Consider the following 22,100-nt stretch of genomic DNA (forward strand, 5'->3'; position numbering starts at 1 on the left):
ATGAAATAACCATACCTAGTGAATTTGAAATTAAAAATCCACAAATAGCAAGAAATATAGAACAGACAACTGCAGAAGATATTATAGAAAAACCTGATGGAAATACTTTAATAAGATTTTCAAGAATCTCTTCATTAAGAGAAAGACCTGATTCAACTTATTCTTGGTTACCAGCAAGACATTCTAATTATGAAGCAACTGAAATAAATTTTCCTTTAGAAAGTACTTCAACTTTTAAATATAAAACTCCTGTTCCAGAAGTCATAAATCAAAATCAATCAGAATATTCCCCAACTCATTCACAAATGAAAGGAGAAATAAATGTTATAAATAAACCATATAAAATAAATCATAAATATTTACAAGAAGATTTTGATGATGAAGAAAATACTGAAAAAAGAATTTGATTTTTCCAATTAAAATCAGAATATAAAGAAAAATTAATATTAGAATGGAAAGATGAATTAGAAAAAAGAAATTTTGATTTTTCTTTCTTTACTTGGCTATCATTCTATATAGGAATAAATGATGTCTATAATACACCACAAATTAATGTTCAAACTAATTTATATAAAAAATGAAAATTAAAAGATGATCAAATTATAACATCTATACATCCTCCATTACAAGAAGTAAAAATAAACATCGGTCAAGGAGATATAATAGCCTCACCTTTTAAAAAGGGTAGAGAAGTTGAATCCAGTACAAATAACACTATAAATTTAGAAGATATCAAAAAGATTTATCAACAAAATAATTATACAAATCAAATTCTTCATACAATATCTCAACATATGGAAGTATTAAATACAAAAATTGATACATTAAAGAAACCAGAATCTAAATTCCCTAATGACATTTCAGCACCACATTTCCAGCCTAGAAGTTTGACAAGAGAAAAAGAACAAGAATTAATCCAAAATATTAATAATCAAAAAATAAATACTACAGACAATATATTAAATAGAATATCACAATCATTACAGAATTTATCTAAGCCTCAAACTCCTAAAATAAATACATTAGATCAAATAATAGAAGACAATTCATCTGAAGATATAAATAATTCATCTGAAGAATCAATAAATTCAGATTTCGAAGAAAATATAATTTTTCCAATAGAAAAACAATTTGAAGAAAAAGAAGATAATCGAATAAATAAAATTAAAAGAAGAAGAACTTATAATAGAAATGATAATAAAAATTGGAAAATGGTAAGTACAAAGAATTATTATTCAAGACCTAGTCCCCCAGATATCCAATATGAAGAAAGATCAAAATTTCGTACCACTAAATATGATGGAGACTCAATTTATGAATGGAATATAGATGGCAAAGCAGAATATGAAGTATTAAATAATTTACAAGAAATGGGAATGGCTAGATTAGCTTATAAAATAAAAAATATTCAAGAAAGAAATATTGCAACATTATTAGTTTCAAGATTTACTGGACAATTAAAGAATTGGTGGGATAATGCTTTAACACTTCAAGATAAATTATCAATATTAGATCATACACAAGAAATTGAAGATGATCAAGGAAATATTCAAATTCAATCAGATGCTGCAGAATTCTTGATAGTAACAATAGTAATGTATTTCATAGGAAATCCAAAAGAAGAATTAAATTCTAATAAAACATTTTTAACAAACTTAAGATGTCCAACATTATCAGACTTTAGATGGTATAAAGATATGTTTTTAACAAATGTATTAAGAAGACCAGATTGCAATGCTTCATTCTGGAAAGAAAGATTCATAACAGGATTACCAAGCTTATTTTCACAAAGAATAATGGATAGTTTGCAAAAGGAAATGGGAACAGATGTAATTTCATTTGAAAATATTACTTTTGGACAATTATTTGCTTTTGTGAAAAAAGAAGGATTAATGTTATGCTCAGAATTAAAATTACAAATAAAATATGGTTCAAAAACAAAAGAAGTAGGATCATTTTGTGATGCATTTGGAATTAAAAGAATTAAATCACCCTCTGCATACAAAAAGAAAATTAAAAAATATAACAATAAGAAAATAAGATACAAAAGAACTGAAGGAAATAAACCAGAAAAGAAAAGAAGATTTATTAAAAAGAAAATTATTTGCTACAAATGTGGGAAAGTAGGACATAAAGCAAATAAATGTAATTTAAAAGAAAAAATTACTGAAATTTGTGCAGAAGAAGAAGAGATTAAAAATAAATTAATAAACTTATTAATAAATGAAAAAAATCAAAGTTCAGAAGATGATTATTATAATGACATAAGTACTTCAGAAAGTGAAGAAGATTGTAATTGTTCAAATACTCCAAAATATATAAATGTTATAACTAAAAAAGAAGATAAAGAATTCTTATTAGATATAATAGAAAAGATTAATGATCCAATAGCTAAAAAGGAATATTTGGAAAGATTAAAAAGTCTAATTATTCAAGAAGATAAAATGCCAAAGATAATAGAACCTTTTAGCATTTCGAAATTAATAGATAAATATCCAAATATAAATATAATGAAAAAAGAAACGACTAAAGATCTTCAAACAGAAATCAATAATCTTAAAATACAGATAAAACAATTACAACAAGAGATTATAGAATTAAAAACAAAAGATTTAGAAATAGAAGCAAAAATATCCTTAATATATAATCAACCATCAACTTCTAATTCCAAAACAGAAGAAATATGTTTATCTGAAAAACCAGTAGATGAAATTCAATATTTAAATACAATAAAAAAAATGACATTTCAAAAATGGTATGCTTTAGTAACCATTACTGTAGAAGATTTCAAAGAAACACATGTAACTCTAATAGATAGTAGAGCTGATTCAAGTTGTATTAAAGAAGGAATAATTCCTACTAAATATTGTGAAAGAACAAATGAAACATTAATGGCAGCAAATGGAGAAAATTTACAAGTAAAATATAAATTTACAAAAGGATCAATATGTAATAATGAATATTGTATCAGACATAATTTTATAATTGTAAAAAATATAAATCATGATATAATATTAGGAACACCTTTTTTAATTCAAATTTACCCATTTGCAGTAAACCATGAAGGAATTTCAATAAATATAATGGGAAAAACTATTACTTTTAAATTCTTAACTCCAATAAGACAAAGAGAATTACAGATATTACAAACATCTTCTATTTATAAAACAATAAATACTATTACTAAAGTACAACAACATATAAACTATATCAAAGAAGAGAAATCTTATTTAAAAATTGAAGAACAATTAAAAGAAGCTAAAATACAAAAAGAATTTCTGAAATAGAAGAATTATTGAAAAAAGAAATTTGTGCAAATATTCCTAATGCTTTTTGGGATAGAAAACAACATATGATAGAATTACCTTATGAAAAAGAATTCAATGAAAAGAATATTCCAACAAAAGCTAGACCAATACAAATGAATTCTGATTTATTAGAATTTTGTAAAAAAGAAATAAAAACATTAATAGACAAAGGATTAATAACACCTTCAAAATCACCTTGGAGTTGTGCTGCATTTTATGTAATGAATCAAGCTGAAAAAGAAAGAGGAGTTCCAAGATTAGTCATAAATTATAAACCATTAAATAAAGTTTTACAATGGATTAGATATCCTATTCCTAATAAAAAGGATTTGCTTAATAGATTATTTAATGCAAAAATATTTTCTAAATTTGATTTAAAATCAGGATATTGGCAAATATTAATAACTCCAGAAGATAGATACAAAACAGCATTTACAACACCTTTTGGCCATTATGAATGGAAGGTTATGCCATTTGGATTAAAAAATGCACCATCAGAATTTCAAAATATAATGAATGATATTTTTAATCCTTATAGTTCATTCAGCATTGTATATATAGATGATGTATTAATATTTTCAGAATCAATAGAACAACATTTTAAACATTTAAATATATTTCTAAAAATAGTTAAGAAAAATGGATTAGTAGTATCGGCCCCAAAAATGAAATTATTTCAAACAAAAATAAGATTTCTAGGACACAATATATATCAAGGAACAATAAAATCAATTGATAGAGCTTTAGAATTTGCTACTAAATTTTCAGATGAAATAAAAGATAAAAATCAATTACAAAGGTTTTTAGGATGTTTAAATTATATAGCAGATTTCTTTCCCAAATTAAGGCAAGAATGTTCTATATTATTTAATAGACTAAAGAAAAATCCAAAACCTTGGACAGAAGAACACACTCAAAAAATAAAATATTTAAAAGGAAAAATTGAATCATTACCATGTTTATGTTTACCACATCCTAAAGCATTCATGATAGTTGAAACAGATGCATCAGAATTAGGATATGGGGGTATATTAAAACAAAGAATAGAAGAATCAAAAGAAAAATTAGTTAGATTTCATTCAGGAACATGGTCTGACCCTCAAAAGAATTATTCAACTATTAAAAAAGAAATTTTATCAATAGTTTTATGTATATCTAAATTTCAAGATGATTTATATAATAAAAATTCTTGATTAGAATAGATTGTAAATCTGCAAAAGAGATTTTACAAAAAGATGTTCAAAACATAGTTTCAAAACAAATATTTGCTAGATGGCAAGCTATTTTATCCGTTTTCGATTTTGAAATTGAATTTATAAAAGGAGAAAATAATTCATTACCAGATTTTCTTACTAGAGAATTTTTACAAGGACATGGATCGTGAAATGATGGCCCAAAGAACTGATCGGGAATATACAAATTATTTAAGAACCCAAAGAGATTCTCCTCAACTCCTAAACAAAGAAGCAGTTCTTCAATCCAGAGGATATCAATATTTTATTCCAACCAGCAATGGAAGACAAAGCATTCCAGCCTATCAAATTTCCAAACATGATACAGTTTACATACAGAGAAGCCCTTTGGCAACCCTTACAGCAAAAGAGAGAGCTTTCCTTCTTCAAAGAGTGATTCAGAAAAATACTATTAGAATTCAAGTTCTACGAAGAGCAGGAAGGAATGAAGAATTTCTTCAACATTACAAAGACCAAAATAAACAATTATCTAACCAACTTAAAGATGTTGTTTATTGATTTTGCAGGAATATGGATTCAAAAGCAGGAAATTCTAGACCAAAGACTCCTCAAGATTATGAGATGAGTCTTACTCCTGTAACTCAAAATAGATTCCAATTACTATCAGACTTTCCAGCACTGACCTACAGTCAAGCTGCTTGTACTCCAATTTCCTCTCAAATTAGACCAATCCAACAAATACCAAAATCCCCAGAAAAATTCACAGAAAATACCTATTTTACAAAACCATTTACCCAACATATTACTTTAACAAGATTCCAAGAAATACCAATATATTCTACACTCAATCAGCTTACTCAAAAAATCTTTCCTCAAAAATGTTATTGGCAAGCTGATGATCCTTCAAAAAATTTGGATTATTACGAACTAATTCTTACAGATACTCAATCTGTAGAAATATTCCCCATTCCAGACAAAAAGAATCCAAATATAATTAGCCATTCTAAGTGTATAATAAAGAAAGTTTGTTCATCAAATGAATGGACTTCTCTTTATTCCAAAAAATCATTCTCAGTCAGATTCATTCCAGATGGATTCACATATCAAGATTATAAAATGGCATGGTATCGTGTTTTTTTATACAGACCATTCAATCATTCATGGTTCTTCACATTCAAAGAAAGTTGTGCCAGAGAATTTCCAATTTGGTTCAATCATTGGTGGCAATGGTTCGGCCCTCAAAAGGAAATATTACCTCCAAATGTGTTAATGGGATTTCAGACTTATCTCAAAAGAGCAAAGGGGGAAGAGTATATAAGACCTATATTATTCCATATGGAATTCAAAGTACCATGGATATTTTGCTGGAGTTTCAAAATTCATCAAGAATTAGAAAAACCTCTTCCAATGTCACTAGTCAGAGAATTCAAAATCAAATGGTGGACTGGATTCAATCAAGAATTCGGAGATCAAACCAATGTGATAAGATTCTTGACTACTGGAGACAAACTAAAGTGGACAAGACAGCCAACTAATATTCCAACCACTACACCTACTCCAACCACTCCAAAGAAAGATAAAGAAAAGATGACAGATATGGCATCCGAAGAAATTGCAAGCAACTTTCTGATAAAGCAAATGATGCAGAATCCCGAGATACTCAAAGAATATTTGAATTATTTGCAAAAGCCAGATAAGAAAGAAGAAACTGACAAAATTGAGAAGTCAGCTGGATCATCCGAATCCACTTTTGATCCCTTTGGTGGACCATGCGGACAAGACCCAAATGACTTTTGAAAAAAGATGTCGGCCACAATTCAAGAAAAGAAAATGAAATTCAAATGCAGATGAAATGCAAAGGCAGACATCCCTATAAATAGATTCAAAATCAGAGGAAGAAGCATCGGTGAATAACCAAGCAATCCTCTTTTGTTAAACCATTAGCAAACATCCCAATCTCTCTTATTCAATCCCTTTGTATTCAACCACTCTTGTATCCTTTCAATATTTTAATAAGAAGAACAAAGTTTGGATTCCACAATTGTTTGATTCAAGCTTCCGTTAGCAACTCAAAAATTTTGTAAGTTCCATTATTTAAGTTACAGTCTATGCTCATTTCAAGTACATTTCAAGTAACCTAGGTAGAAGTGGTATCAGAGCCACACGCGTAGCATGCATATTTAAGACTTTGAATTATTATTACCTTATTTGAATTACTCTCTATTTTGATTTGGCTAATTCATGCATTTATGTTTACATATTTTATTAAACTTTTACTGAAATCATTGGTAAGACTTGAAGCCTTGTGAGACCGTTGGTAAGTCCAGGGTAGGATGTTCCCGGCATAGTGCTCAGTTGTTCCTGACTAGGTAAAACTTTAAATAAATATTAAACATGGCTGCATTTCTTAGACAATTAAAAATAGGATCTAATTCAAAGCAAGATAATATAGTACAAAGTCATGAATATCATATGCCTATAAATAATTCAGATTGGACTATTCCAGAAGAAAAAATAGAACATATTTATAGAATAGACCCGTTAGATTTCAAAACAGCTTTATCAGTTAAAACACATGAAGAAATAATATCTATTCAAGAAGAATATCAATCAATTCCATTACTAAATCATAGTACAATTCAGAAATATTTAAGTAAAGGATATCGATACATTCATATAGGTTTACTACAAATTGCAGTAAAACCCTTATTCCATTTAGGAGTAGACACTCCAATATATTTAGCATTAAGAGATACTAGACTCAAAAGATATAAAATTTCTTTACTTTCTATGATTCAAACAAATGTATGTAATGGACCTATATATTTTAACTGTGCTCCAAATTTTTCAATAGACTTAACAGACCCACATATTTTGAATTCAGTCATATTAGATATTCATCTACAAGGAAATGAATTTGAAAAACCCACAAAGAATTTTGCAATAATATATAGAATATATTATAGACCTTTATCTTCACACTTAAATCCCAAATTTATAATGACTCCAACTCTTAAAGAAGGAACAACTTTATTACAAGTAGATGCAGATAGACCTACAACTTATACTCCAAAAAGATTAAAATGGAATGAAATAACCATACCTAGTGAATTTGAAATTAAAAATCCACAAATAGCAAGAAATATAGAACAGACAACTGCAGAAGATATTATAGAAAAACCTGATGGAAATACTTTAATAAGATTTTCAAGAATCTCTTCATTAAGAGAAAGACCTGATTCAACTTATTCTTGGTTACCAGCAAGACATTCTAATTATGAAGCAACTGAAATAAATTTTCCTTTAGAAAGTACTTCAACTTTTAAATATAAAACTCCTGTTCCAGAAGTCATAAATCAAAATCAATCAGAATATTCCCCAACTCATTCACAAATGAAAGGAGAAATAAATGTTATAAATAAACCATATAAAATAAATCATAAATATTTACAAGAAGATTTTGATGATGAAGAAAATACTGAAAAAAGAATTTGATTTTTCCAATTAAAATCAGAATATAAAGAAAAATTAATATTAGAATGGAAAGATGAATTAGAAAAAAGAAATTTTGATTTTTCTTTCTTTACTTGGCTATCATTCTATATAGGAATAAATGATGTCTATAATACACCACAAATTAATGTTCAAACTAATTTATATAAAAAATGAAAATTAAAAGATGATCAAATTATAACATCTATACATCCTCCATTACAAGAAGTAAAAATAAACATCGGTCAAGGAGATATAATAGCCTCACCTTTTAAAAAGGGTAGAGAAGTTGAATCCAGTACAAATAACACTATAAATTTAGAAGATATCAAAAAGATTTATCAACAAAATAATTATACAAATCAAATTCTTCATACAATATCTCAACATATGGAAGTATTAAATACAAAAATTGATACATTAAAGAAACCAGAATCTAAATTCCCTAATGACATTTCAGCACCACATTTCCAGCCTAGAAGTTTGACAAGAGAAAAAGAACAAGAATTAATCCAAAATATTAATAATCAAAAAATAAATACTACAGACAATATATTAAATAGAATATCACAATCATTACAGAATTTATCTAAGCCTCAAACTCCTAAAATAAATACATTAGATCAAATAATAGAAGACAATTCATCTGAAGATATAAATAATTCATCTGAAGAATCAATAAATTCAGAAATCGAAGAAAATATAATTTTTCCAATAGAAAAACAATTTGAAGAAAAAGAAGATAATCGAATAAATAAAATTAAAAGAAGAAGAACTTATAATAGAAATGATAATAAAAATTGGAAAATGGTAAGTACAAAGAATTATTATTCAAGACCTAGTCCTCCAGATATCCAATATGAAGAAAGATCAAAATTTCGTACCACTAAATATGAGGGAGACTCAATTTATGAATGGAATATAGATGGCAAAGTAGAATATGAAGTATTAAATAATTTACAAGAAATGGGAATGGCTAGATTAGCTTATAAAATAAAAAATATTCAAGAAAAGAAAATGAAATTCAAATGCAGATGAAATGCAAAGGCAGACGTCCCTATAAATAGATTCAAAATCAGAGGAAGAAGCATCGGTGAATAACCAAGCAATCCTCTTTTGTTAAACCATTAGCAAACATCCCAATCTCTCTTATTCAATCCCTTTGTATTCAACCACTCTTGTATCCTTTCAATATTTTAATAAGAAGAACAAAGTTTGGATTCCACAATTGTCTGATTCAAGCTTCCGTTAGCAACTCAAAAATTTTGTAAGTTCCATTATTTAAGTTACAGTCTATGCTCATTTCAAGTACATTTCAAGTAACCTGGGTAGAAGTGGTAGAAGAATATCAATCAATTCCATTACTAAATCATAGTACAATTCAGAAATATTTAAGGTTCTTTTTCTCTTGTCAAACTTCTAGGCTGGAAATGTGGTGCTGAAATGTCATTAGGGAATTTGGATTCTGGTTTCTTTAATGTATCAATTTTTGTATTTAATACTTCCATATGTTGAGATATTGTATGAAGAATTTGATTTGTATAATTATTTTGTTGATAAATCTTTTTGATATCTTCGAATCAGGTTACTGAAATCATTTGGTGGTGAATTGAGGAGTGCAAATCCGGGATCTAGTGTGCTTGTTGAGACTGATGTAGATGAAGATCATGTTTCCAGATTTAGAAGGCTGTATATGTGCTTAGAACTAATAAATAGAGGTTTTTTAGCTGGCTGTAGAAAGTGGATTGGGTTAGATGGTTGCTTCCTAAAAGGTCCACATGATGGGCAACTTTCATTAGGAGTTGGAATGGATGGTGATAACAAAATGTTTCCATTGGCTTTGTCAGTTGTTAGGGCAGAAAATTATGATAACTTGAGTTGGTCTTTAGGATTGCTTGTACAAGATTTGAAAATTTCGGACTCTAGTACTTGGTGCATTATGACTGACAAACAAAAGGTAGTATTTATTAGCTATATTACCATATCAAATTTTGTTGTTATGTTAAACTATTGATATTAGTGTTGCATATGTGATTGTTGTGCTGTGTTGCACAGGGTCTAATTCAAGCAGTTACGGACAAACTTCCACAAGCTGAGCATAGCTGTTGTGTCCAACACCTTTACACCAACTTCAAGCAAATGCAAAGAGGCCTTCCTCTTAAAGAAAGGCTTTGGAGATGTGCAAGGGCTTCATATATAACTCAGCTCAAAATAGAAATGGAGATGATGAAGCAAGAGTCAAAGGATGCATATGCATGGTTGGATGAAAAGGACCCCAATACTTGGTCTAGGGCTCATTTCAAGACTAGATTGGATTGCAATATATTGGTTAATAATATGTGTGAATCTTTTAATTTAATTATTTTAAAGACACGATCATTGCCTATCGTAGGCATGTTGCAGACTATTTACTTATATGTGTTGAAGAGAATGGAGAAGAATAGAGAGACAATGTCCAAGCATGAAGGTTAAGCTACTTGCTTACTGTTTTTTATCACAATTTTTAAAGTTACACTATGTTCAATATCTAATTTGCTCTTTTATTTTTCATGTCTCTTATGTCCAACAATTTTTGACATTCTTGAGAAGGCCAAGAAAGAGCAATGCATGTGCATTTGCTACTATGCTAGCATGATGAAGTATCAAATATGTTGTCCTTTCAGTGACCAGTTTGCCGTTGATTTGAGGAGCATGACCTACACTTGTAGAAAATGGCAACTGAGGGGAATCCTATGTGGCCATGCAGTTGCTGCTATTAATAGGAGACATGCCAAATCAGAAAAAAAAAATATAGCACCCATCTACTGGAAGAGTACATACATGAAGAGTTATGAACCTATGTTGAATCCAATCGATGGTCCTAATCTGTGGGCCCAAGTAGATTTACCATCAATGAGGCCTCCAAAATATGGGAAATCACCTGGAAGACCGAAAAAGGTGAGGAACAAGGGACCAGATGAAGATAGGAACAAGCAGTTATATGTGAATCCATCTAAACCTCACAAAGTCAGCAAGATTGGCACTAAGATGAGCTGTAGTCTATGCAAGAAATACGAACATAATAGGAGGAGTTGCCCTAAAAAAACCAACAAACTGCTGCAGTAGAAAAGAGACCAGATGGGCATATGGATAAGGAATCTAGTGGGAACAGCACACAACAAACAGATGCCATCAGAAATGAAACAAGGCATACTAGTACTAGTCCAAGTACTGCTAGAGCTGCATAGCTGCTCCTCAAAATCAGACTGAACAGAAAATTAATGGAGAATAACCAATCAAGGGCACAAGAAAATGCTCATTTTGCAGGAAACCTGGTCATTCAAAGAAAGGTTGCAAGCTGAGGAAATGGATCTTTAGAAACTCACTGGACATGACCGGAGAACTTGGACTCAACAGTGTTGCAACTGATTCTCTGATTAAGCCATATGAGACAGCTTCAAAGGAAATTGAATCTGGACATGTCAGTGCTTTGAAATTTGCATTTGTTGTTGTGTGAGATACAAATATGTTCACTCTCGTATTAACTACTTGTTATCTCCTGACATGTAGTTGAACTCCAATACTGGTGACAAACTTTATTCACACAATCCAGGGATAACAATGAAACCACCAGACTCTTACATTGATGATAGGCAGACAGAAGAGCTGTCAACTAGTCGTGTCACCAGACGATTTCAACCAACCCCCTTCACTTGGAGGGGGAACATGTGTGTAAATCTATCTACATTGCAGGCAACAGCAGGTCATATGAATAATTCAACCAGCATTGGCCAATGTTCAGCTCTACAGGAATGCAAATGAAGCTGCAAACTTAGAAAATTTAAATCACACAAGAAAATAGTTGTGTTTTGTAAATGGCAATGTGCTGCAGCTCTATGTTTAGCTGGGTTTTGTGAATTTCTATTGCTATAAATTGTTCACATTATATTTTGGGGAGCTGATGTTTTGTAAATGGCAACTGATGTTGTAAATGCCAAGAAATTTTTGCTATTGTTTTGTAAATTTGTGAAACGTCTGGTCTTTTGGTGTAAGGCTAAACATGCCTTCTTCTTAAATGATCAAATTCAGTCCATTTTCAATTGCATCTATTGTCTCAATAGTTGGTGGTGTTACAAATGTTTACAGGTTTATCATTTACTCTCAAAAGTAGTTCAATAAGTTGGGACACTTCAGTCCCTCAACTATACAAAAGGGATAGTTCAATCCCAATGCTTCATTAGCTAGGGACACTTAGGTCCCTAAAGTTCAAACAAAAGAGCACATAATCCCCTAAACTAAAAATTGTATCCAAAATTAGTGAACCTAGTGCTCCTTCAAGCATATGCTACATTACACCAGAACCGCAGCTTATACATAGAGAGAAAAATTACATCTTTTCCATCCCAATTACATAGCACCATTATGCATTGCATTGCATGTTGCTCTATGTTATTCTACTACACCATTGCTTCTTTTCCCACATAAATGGACATGTTTCTTGTCAAACTCCAATGATGACCTTCATGGCCCAAATTTGAACAAAAGCATCCATATAACAACAACAACCCAGTGAAGAAACAAGTACATCTTTAGCCTTCTTAGTTTTGCTTCCTGCAGCTTTGAGTTCTCTTGCAACCTCTCAATCTTAGATTTCAATTTGTTTTTTGTTCTTATTAGTCCAGAGATTATATCCTTGGACCTTTGACACATCTCAAGATCCACCCAATCCCAATAATTGCATTCCCCCGTTTCCTACATTAATAACACCATTGAGAGAGTAAATACAAGTTTACTTAGGTGCATTGCATACAAATCGGAACCATAGGGGAAGAAGTACAAACAGATATAATGGAAATGGAATTATCCTGTAATTTGGACATTGACAAAACCTTCTTCTTGGGTTTAAATCTGTCCATGATGTCATCATCAATGCTTGTTTTCCACTGTTGCATGTGTCCCTAACTATCTCTCCTTTGTCTTCTTTCTTATCTTCAGATTTTCTAAAGCTCTCAACCTCTTAGTTCTTACCCCTCATTTGGATATTCAACCAATTGCTCTCTTTTTTATTAGGACACATCTCTTCCCTTTTATGAATTGGATCGAGTCAATTATATCACCTAAATGTGCCTGATAAAATGAGGGAAAGTTTCCCTCCTTTTCCCTCCTTTGTGCTAAATAAATTTCTTTCTTTTTATATCTTTTCTCTGAATTTGCATCCCTGCCCTTGGTCAATGGCGCTTGTTTTGCACGCTCAGAAAACCCTGACGATTTTGTGGATTTTGTCAACAATTTTACTTAATTGGGACGGATTCAATAGTTTGAGGACCTAAGTGTCCCATTTTAAAGTTTAGGGACTGAAGTGAAAAATCGGATATAGTTTAGGGTGTCTAAATAGAATTTACCCAATTTCATTTGTTGCTCTGCTACTAACTTAGTGGGGCAACATTGTATTCCTACTTTATTCTAAAGAGGCTGATGAACTTCAAAGTTTATGATGGCTAGTTAATGGTGGAGCGAATACAACGAATTCATTTATGTTTCGACAATTAGCGTGAAACTGCTGATCTATAGAAGAAAGTTATACTATTTTTAATGTGAATGAGTTATGGATCCAGCCTTGATAAGTTTAAGTTAATTAAAGTAGCCACATGCAATGAGGCTCAATTATAATTTAGCCCCTTTATTCACAAAGTATGCAGATCAAACCCCATGACTAATAGTCAAAGCCGTGAAATGAACTTTGATTTATGTCAGTAGCTGAAAAGACAATTATGCCATCAGAATTTCTAGCCTTGATAACTTCACCCTTCTCATGCCATAGGATAAAAATAGCATTCTCCTATTGGAGGAAATATGTCATTTGAAAAAGTTATATGCATGACCCCCAAGTTTTTACCCCTTGAAGTTTGCTAGTCTCAACTAAGCATTTTGACAGGTGGTCAAATCCAAAGGAGTTCGCTCAACTCTATTCTCAATGTCATAACGACCAATTTACCCATTACTACCTATTATACCCTGTCTGGGTATAATAGCAACCAATCTGGGTATAGTTACATCCATAACATCTAAATTCAATAATTTTCTAAACTCGTCTGGTGGTGCGTCAAAGAATTTAAGTTAAAATTTAAAAACTGAAATCTGAAGTTTGAATTCATTAAGTAATTAAATTGTTAACTACTAAATATAATACATTTGGGTGTATTTTATATTATGTGATAAGTGAATAACTTATCAATTATTTTTTTAGAATTAATCTTTCTTACACTGACAGTGTATACACTATCAGTCTCGGATGAATAACAACTATGCAAAATCTGAATTTGAATCCAACTTTTGCACATGTGTCATGAATCTAACGATGATAGTGTATACACTGTCAGTGTATAAAAAATTTATCCTATTTTTTAGAGCGTGTTTTGACTAGAAAATTTAGTGTCATTTAATTAATCCAAATGTTATATTTTTTTATTATCAAATGCATTCGAGTATTTTACGATCTGAATTCATTAAATTTAAGTGTTGAATTGGATTATCAAATGAAGATTTAGTTTTGCTAAATAATCCGTGCACTTGTTACCCTCGTGCCATTCATGCTTCAATTCTCACTTCCATTGTTTAGCTAGCCTTAGAGTGTAGTATGGGATTTCCTCAGATGCCTTGTCATTCAGCTCCAAACTCACGTTTTAGTCTGATTCAATGATCATATTTCTGCAACAAATATCCCTTGCTATACTCAACCCATAAATGATGGCCCATAGTTCTACTACCATGTTATTTGTAGTTCTCAAGCTGACACCGAACCCATTCATTCAGTAACCCCCTTCATCTCTAATTAGTCCTCCTACTCCAGCGTGTCCTAAACTGTTGCTTGATACTCCATCCACATTTAGTTTCACCCATCCAATTTGGGACTTACTCCAATTGATAAACTTCAGCTCCTTCTGTACTGTTCTATGATAGTTGGTGAGAGATTCCTGACTGAATTCGGCTTGGGCTCTCACTGTTTGAGCATTGATTTTATCTTAGTTGCAGTAATATTAGGTTCCCAGCATACCAGGCAAAATAAAAAAAGTTCTTGAATCAAACACCTGCCAATCTGCATCTTTTATCTCTACAGTGTCATATTGTTTTAAGCTCCAGTCAAGCCATTCTTCCAGATTTGGGTTCCTAAATTTCCCCATCTGCTTGGTAGATTAGTTTCTTCCATATTGTTGATATCCAGTCATAGCCTAGCAATCCATATTTATAATTATTGAATTACATTTGACCAACTTTTTTTTTTATTATAAAACATCATCATAACATTAAATCTATACTAATAGCACAAATTACATCAATCATGCACAAATACAAATAGATCTAAAAAACAAATCTTGATATTGCAAATCTAAAAAATTAATAGAATATTACACTGTGAAACTCCAATAATATCAAAAGATAAAACACTTATTGCACCAATATCATCTATGCATGCTTCCAACTGTTTTGCTTCTTTTCTCTCAGATCTGCTAATTAACTAATTCAAATTCAGATGTTAAAGTGAGATCTAATGAGGTAGATCTAAAAGATTTTAGACTCGACAACCAAATATGAGAAAACTTAGATCTAATACAAAAAATAGAAAAAACTACAAAAGCTGTCATTAGAAATCTCTATGAGAGGAGAAAATATCACTAAAAATCCTTAAGAGAGAATAAACTCTCACTAGGAAACTCCATGAGAGGAGAATAACATCTTTTGCTACTAGAATAGCATTGCCCTCAATTTGATGAGTACAAGAGTTTCAGATACTATCCTCATCCACCAAGCTTCACAAACAAACTGAAAAATAGTAGAACACAAATGCATCCATACAATGGTGAAGTATTTTATATTTCGACATTGCAAGACAAGGTATATGAATGCCTAGGATGAAATATGCAAAAAGATTCTTGAAGACCACAGGCTACGAGTCTTGATTAGGCACTTCTCTGCTGTAAAATTTTCCCACTACTCTGGAGTCCAGAATTACAATGGCTTTCTCAGACTTTATGTTCTTAGGTGTCTTGTACTGGTTTAAAGAAGTTCCTTGAGAAACATAAAAGTCCATGAGCACGTTGAATGTTCCTTGTTTCACAACTCTAATTTCCAAAGGACCAATGGTACTGATGCTCTGATTCCTCAGCAACTTATATTTCTGGTCCAGAGATTGTTCCACTAAACTACAACATTTTTCCATTTTAACCTGATCAAATTCAGGTGTATCATCGTTTGGTCTGAGTTGAAGCTCCCAAAAGAGTACATAGTGACCAGGAATAGAAGATGTATCAGCATAGCTACTGTAATCCAAAAGAAAGAAGCCAAGTGGTTGAAGGATCTGCATTGCTATTGCAACTGCTTTTTGGAGGTCTTGTTCAGTTGTTTTATCTGTGTGAATACTCAAAACCACATTTGTCCTTTGTACAAATTTGAATTGGGGAGTGGAATTGTGAAAACCTGTCACCAGGAGAATATCCCCCATTCTGTACCTGTACAAACCTGAAAATACATTCTTCCATCAATATTCTAGACATTAGAGCATTTAAGCATTTAAACTGTCTAATAATCATTGGTTGTGTATCAGGATAATAAATGTATAGAACAAACAGAATGTAATAAACCTATATTCGACAAATTTGAACATCAGAACAAGTTGTGCACATTAGATGTCCAAGGCAATTGTTAAGTAGAAATTAATGGAACTACTATCCATTTTAGAACATGATAAAGCGTTTAAAATGGAGACCAGTAGACACCTTGAAGAGGCACTTCTGTGTTTTATCGAATACTTTTTCATGGGTCAGACTAACAGAATTATAGTTCATATCTGTGGTACACCACAGGCAGTTAGGGTCAATTCAAAAGGACAGTGATCTCACCTGTAAAGGTCGTGACAAGAAGTTCATAATGTTGGCCAATCTTAACATTAGCAAGATCCACAATGTGATCTTTCAAATGAGCATCTTTCCTGTTGGTGCAGTTTGGACCTTGATGATTGTCAATTGGTAAGAACTCATAGTAGGCCATGTTTGGTATAAAAGTATACGAGACATCATAAGGACTGCACAAAGGTTTCATGTTTATCCCAAAAAATGCCTCTGAAGAACCATAAAGTGATGAAACTACAGGTAACCCACCCGTATAGAATTCAAGTGCAGGGATATATTGTGCCATGGACCCTGTAATAATGGCCAGGACATACTTGGTCCTTGGCCAGATCTTCTTAATTATCCCTTCCCAAGACTTTTCTTGGCATACAAGATCAATTGAATCAGCCAAATCCGGCATTTGTTTGCTCAAAATCAAGGAGACAGCCCTTTTGCAGTTAGGGTCAGTGATCCAATCACTCATTTGTCCAGTTCTTATGTTGGAAGACATTTCTTGCCAATGTTCCTCGAAAAATTTGATTACCCTTAGCAAACCAGAGGCGAAATATGTACCAACGCTTGCTATCGCATCACGCTGCACAAGGCCACAAAGTAATTGACTATACAAGCTCTGATTGGTATCTTCACACAATATAAACTGAGGATATCTGTCTTTTCTGTTCTTCATCTCGCTTTCTGAGGCTGTTCTTAAAACTAAGCCACCAGGAGTGTGGATATCCGGGTTGATAAGGACAAATAACAGCGCTTTCCCATCGCTCAAGCCCTGTAGGTACCTTAGTTCAAAGCTATACGTTTAGCACTTTTTGTTTGACTCTTATAATTCTACTGAAGAAATAACAACTGTATATTCATTGCATTAGACTTTACCTGTTTAAAACAGTATCACGGAGACAACAAATAAAGGCCCTGCGCTCTCCCTCTTCAGCAGTTTTTGGAATCCACTTTTGCTTCCCACCTGAAGTGCCCGAGCTGCCAACGAAGTAATGATTTCAGTTAAGAAAAACAAGAAATTCATGAAAAGAACAGAAATGACTCGTGCTTCAGCATTATTGATCTCACTCCATTCAGGAGTTTCCTTTCATCTAATTAGTACAAAACAAAGAAGCTGATTTACCTTTTGAGTAGCTCAGTAATGGATTCATTAGTTAAAATCCGAGATGGCTCTCCATCCAGTGCAATTCGATCGATGTAAATCTTGATATCTTCATAATCTACCACAGGAACTTTATTCTTGAATAGTCCCTTATCAGAGTGACCATTAAGAAAACCCTTCAAGTAATCAGTGCTTGCATTTTTAGTTAAAATCTCCTCCAGGACCTGTTCTTGTATATGACCAGCATTGCTGGTTATATCCTCCAAAATCCTTGAACCAGCTTCAGTAGCTGTTGGATCAAAAGTTGGCAGCATTCTGGTAAAGAAAAGAAATGCAGAATCTGAGTTTGGGGATGGGAAATATACAGGGAAATTAATTAATGAATAAGCACGCTCAACTACATTGTTTTGAGGAAAAGATTCACGCCATGGTTAAGCCCTTTTAAACGCATTGGCCAGGTGATCCATCCTTTCATCCTCATTCCCTTCTCCAAGATGCCTAGTTAGTGTGCTGTATGTTACCATTGTAAATTTGTAATGGTGTAAACAGAAAAACTCATTGAGTTGCTTAGTCTCCTTATGCTATGCTCATCACTTGCACAATCCAAAATCACCAAATGATCTTGAATGTACCTTCGATCGAGCTCTTATGGATCTATATCCATGCTTGAGTTCAGTCAAAATCGAATTCAAATCGAGTTCGAGTAATTTGAGTTGCTATACAAATTGAGTTGGATCTCCATATAATATTCCTTATTTAGCTTATAGAGTTTTTATGTATATTTTGTCGAGCAAGCTCAATCTCGAGCTTCAGCTTGTCCTCATAATTTTCTTGAGTCAAACTCAAGCATGAACATGTGATGTTCATTATACTTGAGCTCAGACTCAACCACAAATTAATTTTCTTTGATCTTGAGTTCTAGTACCTCAATATTTGGGCTTGATTTGGCAAATAACACCCCTAGAGAGGTGATCCAAAATTTAAATGAATGGCACATTTCTAGTCATAAAAGGAAGCTTATTCGTATGCGTCTTCCAAAATATGGCAAAAATATACTAGATACCAGTTGTATTCTGCAATACAATTAATAGGGCAAATTATACTTTATCCCCTGTTGTTTAATACTTTTCCATGTAACCCTTCTATAGTTTCCAATGCTATGTATAAACCATTATGTTTGGACTAAAGTTTCAAAATGATAGAAATGGTACTCTGTAAGGGAACCAACTCATTGGGTGGAAAAATGAACTTACCTACTTGATACTCAAATCAAGGTCACTTGGTAAGAGCTCGTTTGAGTTTGGTTAGCCAACTAGTTAAGCCAAATTTGAACAGGGTTTTATACTCAATAACATTCAAACTCAATAAAAAAATTCGTTCAAACTCGGTTCAGCAAATAGACAAGTCAAGTTTGAACAAAATTTCAAACTTGTTAAAATAATCAAAAAAACTTGAATAGAAGGGTTTTCAACTTGATTAGATTCGTTTACACCGCCATCAACTAAAATGTTGAGATTACCCTCATTTAGAAACTAAAATGACTAAAATTGCCAAAATATGTAAACACAGTATGCATGACATTTTAGTCCCTTATGATTTAGTGTTTTCCACATAACTACCTTTTGTGTTCAAAATCTATACATAACATCCCTCTGGTTAACAAATAGTTTTCATATTAACATAGGGGTATTTTTGATATTTTAGTAGATTAGGTTACCGAATGCAAATTCGGTTATTTTGACATTTTAGTCCAAATCATGATGGAGTTACATATAGTTTTTGAAATGGTAAAAGGTTGATATGGAAAAGCACTTTGAAATGGTAAAAGGTTGATATGGAAAAGCACTAAATCACAGGAGACTAAAGTGTAATCTCTCCTAATTAATACAAAAGTGTTGATTTTGGGGGTTTTCCAGTAAACGGAGTTGCCAAGTAAAACGTGTAACTAATGTCACCAAACTTGTCAGCATGATAACCATAACTCTGAAAAATACTGAACTAAAAGAACTACATATTAAGACAGGATTAACAACTTGACTGTATGAATCTTGTTGACTTTCGACCTACAAATGCAAAGCATTCGAAAAAATTGTAAATATGTGGCCAAGTAAGCATACAGCATAGGAAAAAAGAAAAACATATGAATCACATCAGAAACAACAAGAGGAAATTAATCAAGGAAGCCAATATACCTCACCTAAAAGGAACATGATTGCATATAATCCTACGGCCCAAATATACCTCACCTGGAAAAATCTTGATTGCACTATGATTCCACTGGAAAAATCTTGCAGAAAATGAAGCCTTTGAGACCTAATTTTTGTCGACTGCTACTCAGTGACGCAGGCACTGGGGAGCAGTGAAGCTGCCAAGGTTGACCAATTACCAGTGAAACAGGAAGTTGTTTGCGTCGGTCCCTATTCATCAAAAGTTGACCCGAAATTGTACATACATACAGGGAGAGTTGCAGTTTTAGTTCCCAATGTTTGGTCCACCTATCAAATTAGTCTTCAATGTTTAGATTAAAAGAAATTGGAGAATTGTAATTTTGGTCCTTAACCTATCACCCATACGTAGAATGAGTCCTTAATCTATTTTGCAAAGCAAATGTAGTCCCCAGTCCATCCAACTTTGCGCAAAAATAAGCAATAAGTACAATGGCTAACTACAAGAATTTAAAATATACATGCACAAGACATGCAACAATTTGTGTAGTAGTAATTATAATAAACTTAAATTATAAAACTAGAATTCTTCTTTTCTTCCACTACTTTATATTTTATTTATTATTGCTATATTGTCATCCAAATTATAATTTATTTAACAAAGATATATATAGGCTACCACCATGCTGCGTCAATATAATGTGTTTTCATGAAATTTTATAGAAATTTAGGAACATATTCATTGTATATTTAATTTAATTCACATATTATTTTATTTTTCAAAGCTCTAATTGTAACTACTTAAAACTCATAGGACCGTAATCATCCAAACTCCAACATTAGGGTCTAGAAACACGAATTCAAAACTTTTGACTAATGCCAATTTGATGTTAACCATTATTTATGATGATTTTCCATTAGTTGTCCTAAAGCTGTCTAAAATCACGAATTTTGGGGAGTAAATTTATTTTGTAAAAATATTGGGGACTAATTTTGACATATAGGCTAAACATTGGGAACCAGAACTATATTTCTCCCAAATAGATAATCCCTGGTTGTGAGATTATTAGATCTTCCCTTACCTAAAATCCCACTTGTTTTACTTTCCATTTTATATATATAAATTTCATTTGGTGGCCAACTAGGGGAAGGAACTTTCTGAAATTGCTAGGCAATTACATCATACAATTGATGACCCACATGGTGGTGGTGATTTTGAAATTGGATTGATAAAATTGATTGTCAAGCCACAATTAGTTGCACTGAAGAGAAACATTCATTTTGATTTTGCATATTGTTGTATTACTGGTATTTATGAGAGTGGATTTAGTTGGTAAAGTTTGTTCACATTATCTAATGAAATTTTAAATACAAGTCTCACTACCAGTAATCTCTCATTAGTAAACAATTTATAAGAACCACTATAAAGACACTTCATATTAGGGATGCAAACCTCAAAATTTGCAACATTGTATTCCTACTCTATTCCTAAGAGTTTGATGAACCTCAAAGTTTATGATGGCTAGTTGACGGTGGAGCAAACAAAACAAATTAATATATGTCTCGACAACTAACTTGATTTATAGAACAAAGTTATATTGTTTTTAATGTGAATGAGTTATGGATCTAGCCTTGATAAGTTTAGGTTAACTAAAGTAGCCACACGCAATCAGGTTCAATTATAATTTAGCCCCTTTATTCACCAAGTATGCAGGTCAAACCCCATGACTAATAGTCAAAGCGATGAAATGAACTTTGGTTTCTGTCAGTTGCTAAAAAGACAATTATGCCATCAGAATTTCTAGCCTTGATAAGTTCACCCTTCTCATGCCATTGGATAAAATTACCATTCTCCCATAGAAGGAAATATGTCATTTAAAAAAGTTAAATGATGAATTTTCACCCTTGAAGTTTGCAACTCTTAACTTGAAATATAAGCATTTTGACCGGTGGTCAAATCTAAA

The 22,100-nt window shown here is 31.9% G+C and overlaps 1 protein-coding gene across 2 annotated transcripts; it reads right to left on the reverse strand.

The window, feature by feature from the left end:
- Nucleotides 1–15,590: 15,590 nt before the first annotated feature.
- On the reverse strand, nucleotides 15,591–20,408 carry LOC113712002 (indole-3-acetic acid-amido synthetase GH3.17-like). Of its 2 annotated transcripts, none has more exons than XM_027235271.2 (5): nucleotides 20,218–20,408; nucleotides 17,993–18,286; nucleotides 17,746–17,847; nucleotides 16,870–17,651; nucleotides 15,591–16,489 (listed from the first exon to the last, which is right to left on the reverse strand). In XM_027235271.2, exons 2-5 carry the CDS (start codon nucleotides 18,283–18,285, stop codon nucleotides 15,918–15,920), a joined length of 1,749 nt encoding a protein of 582 aa, XP_027091072.1. In that variant the 5' UTR covers nucleotide 18,286; nucleotides 20,218–20,408; the 3' UTR covers nucleotides 15,591–15,917. The 2 variants fall into 2 exon arrangements, with proteins under 2 accessions (XP_027091072.1, XP_071924111.1); XM_072068010.1 differs by having other exon boundaries at nucleotides 20,164–20,408.
- Between the last annotated feature and the right edge of the window lie 1,692 nt (nucleotides 20,409–22,100).

The sequence above is a fragment of the Coffea arabica genome, chromosome 10e (genome assembly GCF_036785885.1).
Source record: "Coffea arabica cultivar ET-39 chromosome 10e, Coffea Arabica ET-39 HiFi, whole genome shotgun sequence".
In the NCBI taxonomy this organism is placed as follows: Eukaryota; Viridiplantae; Streptophyta; class Magnoliopsida; order Gentianales; family Rubiaceae; genus Coffea; species Coffea arabica.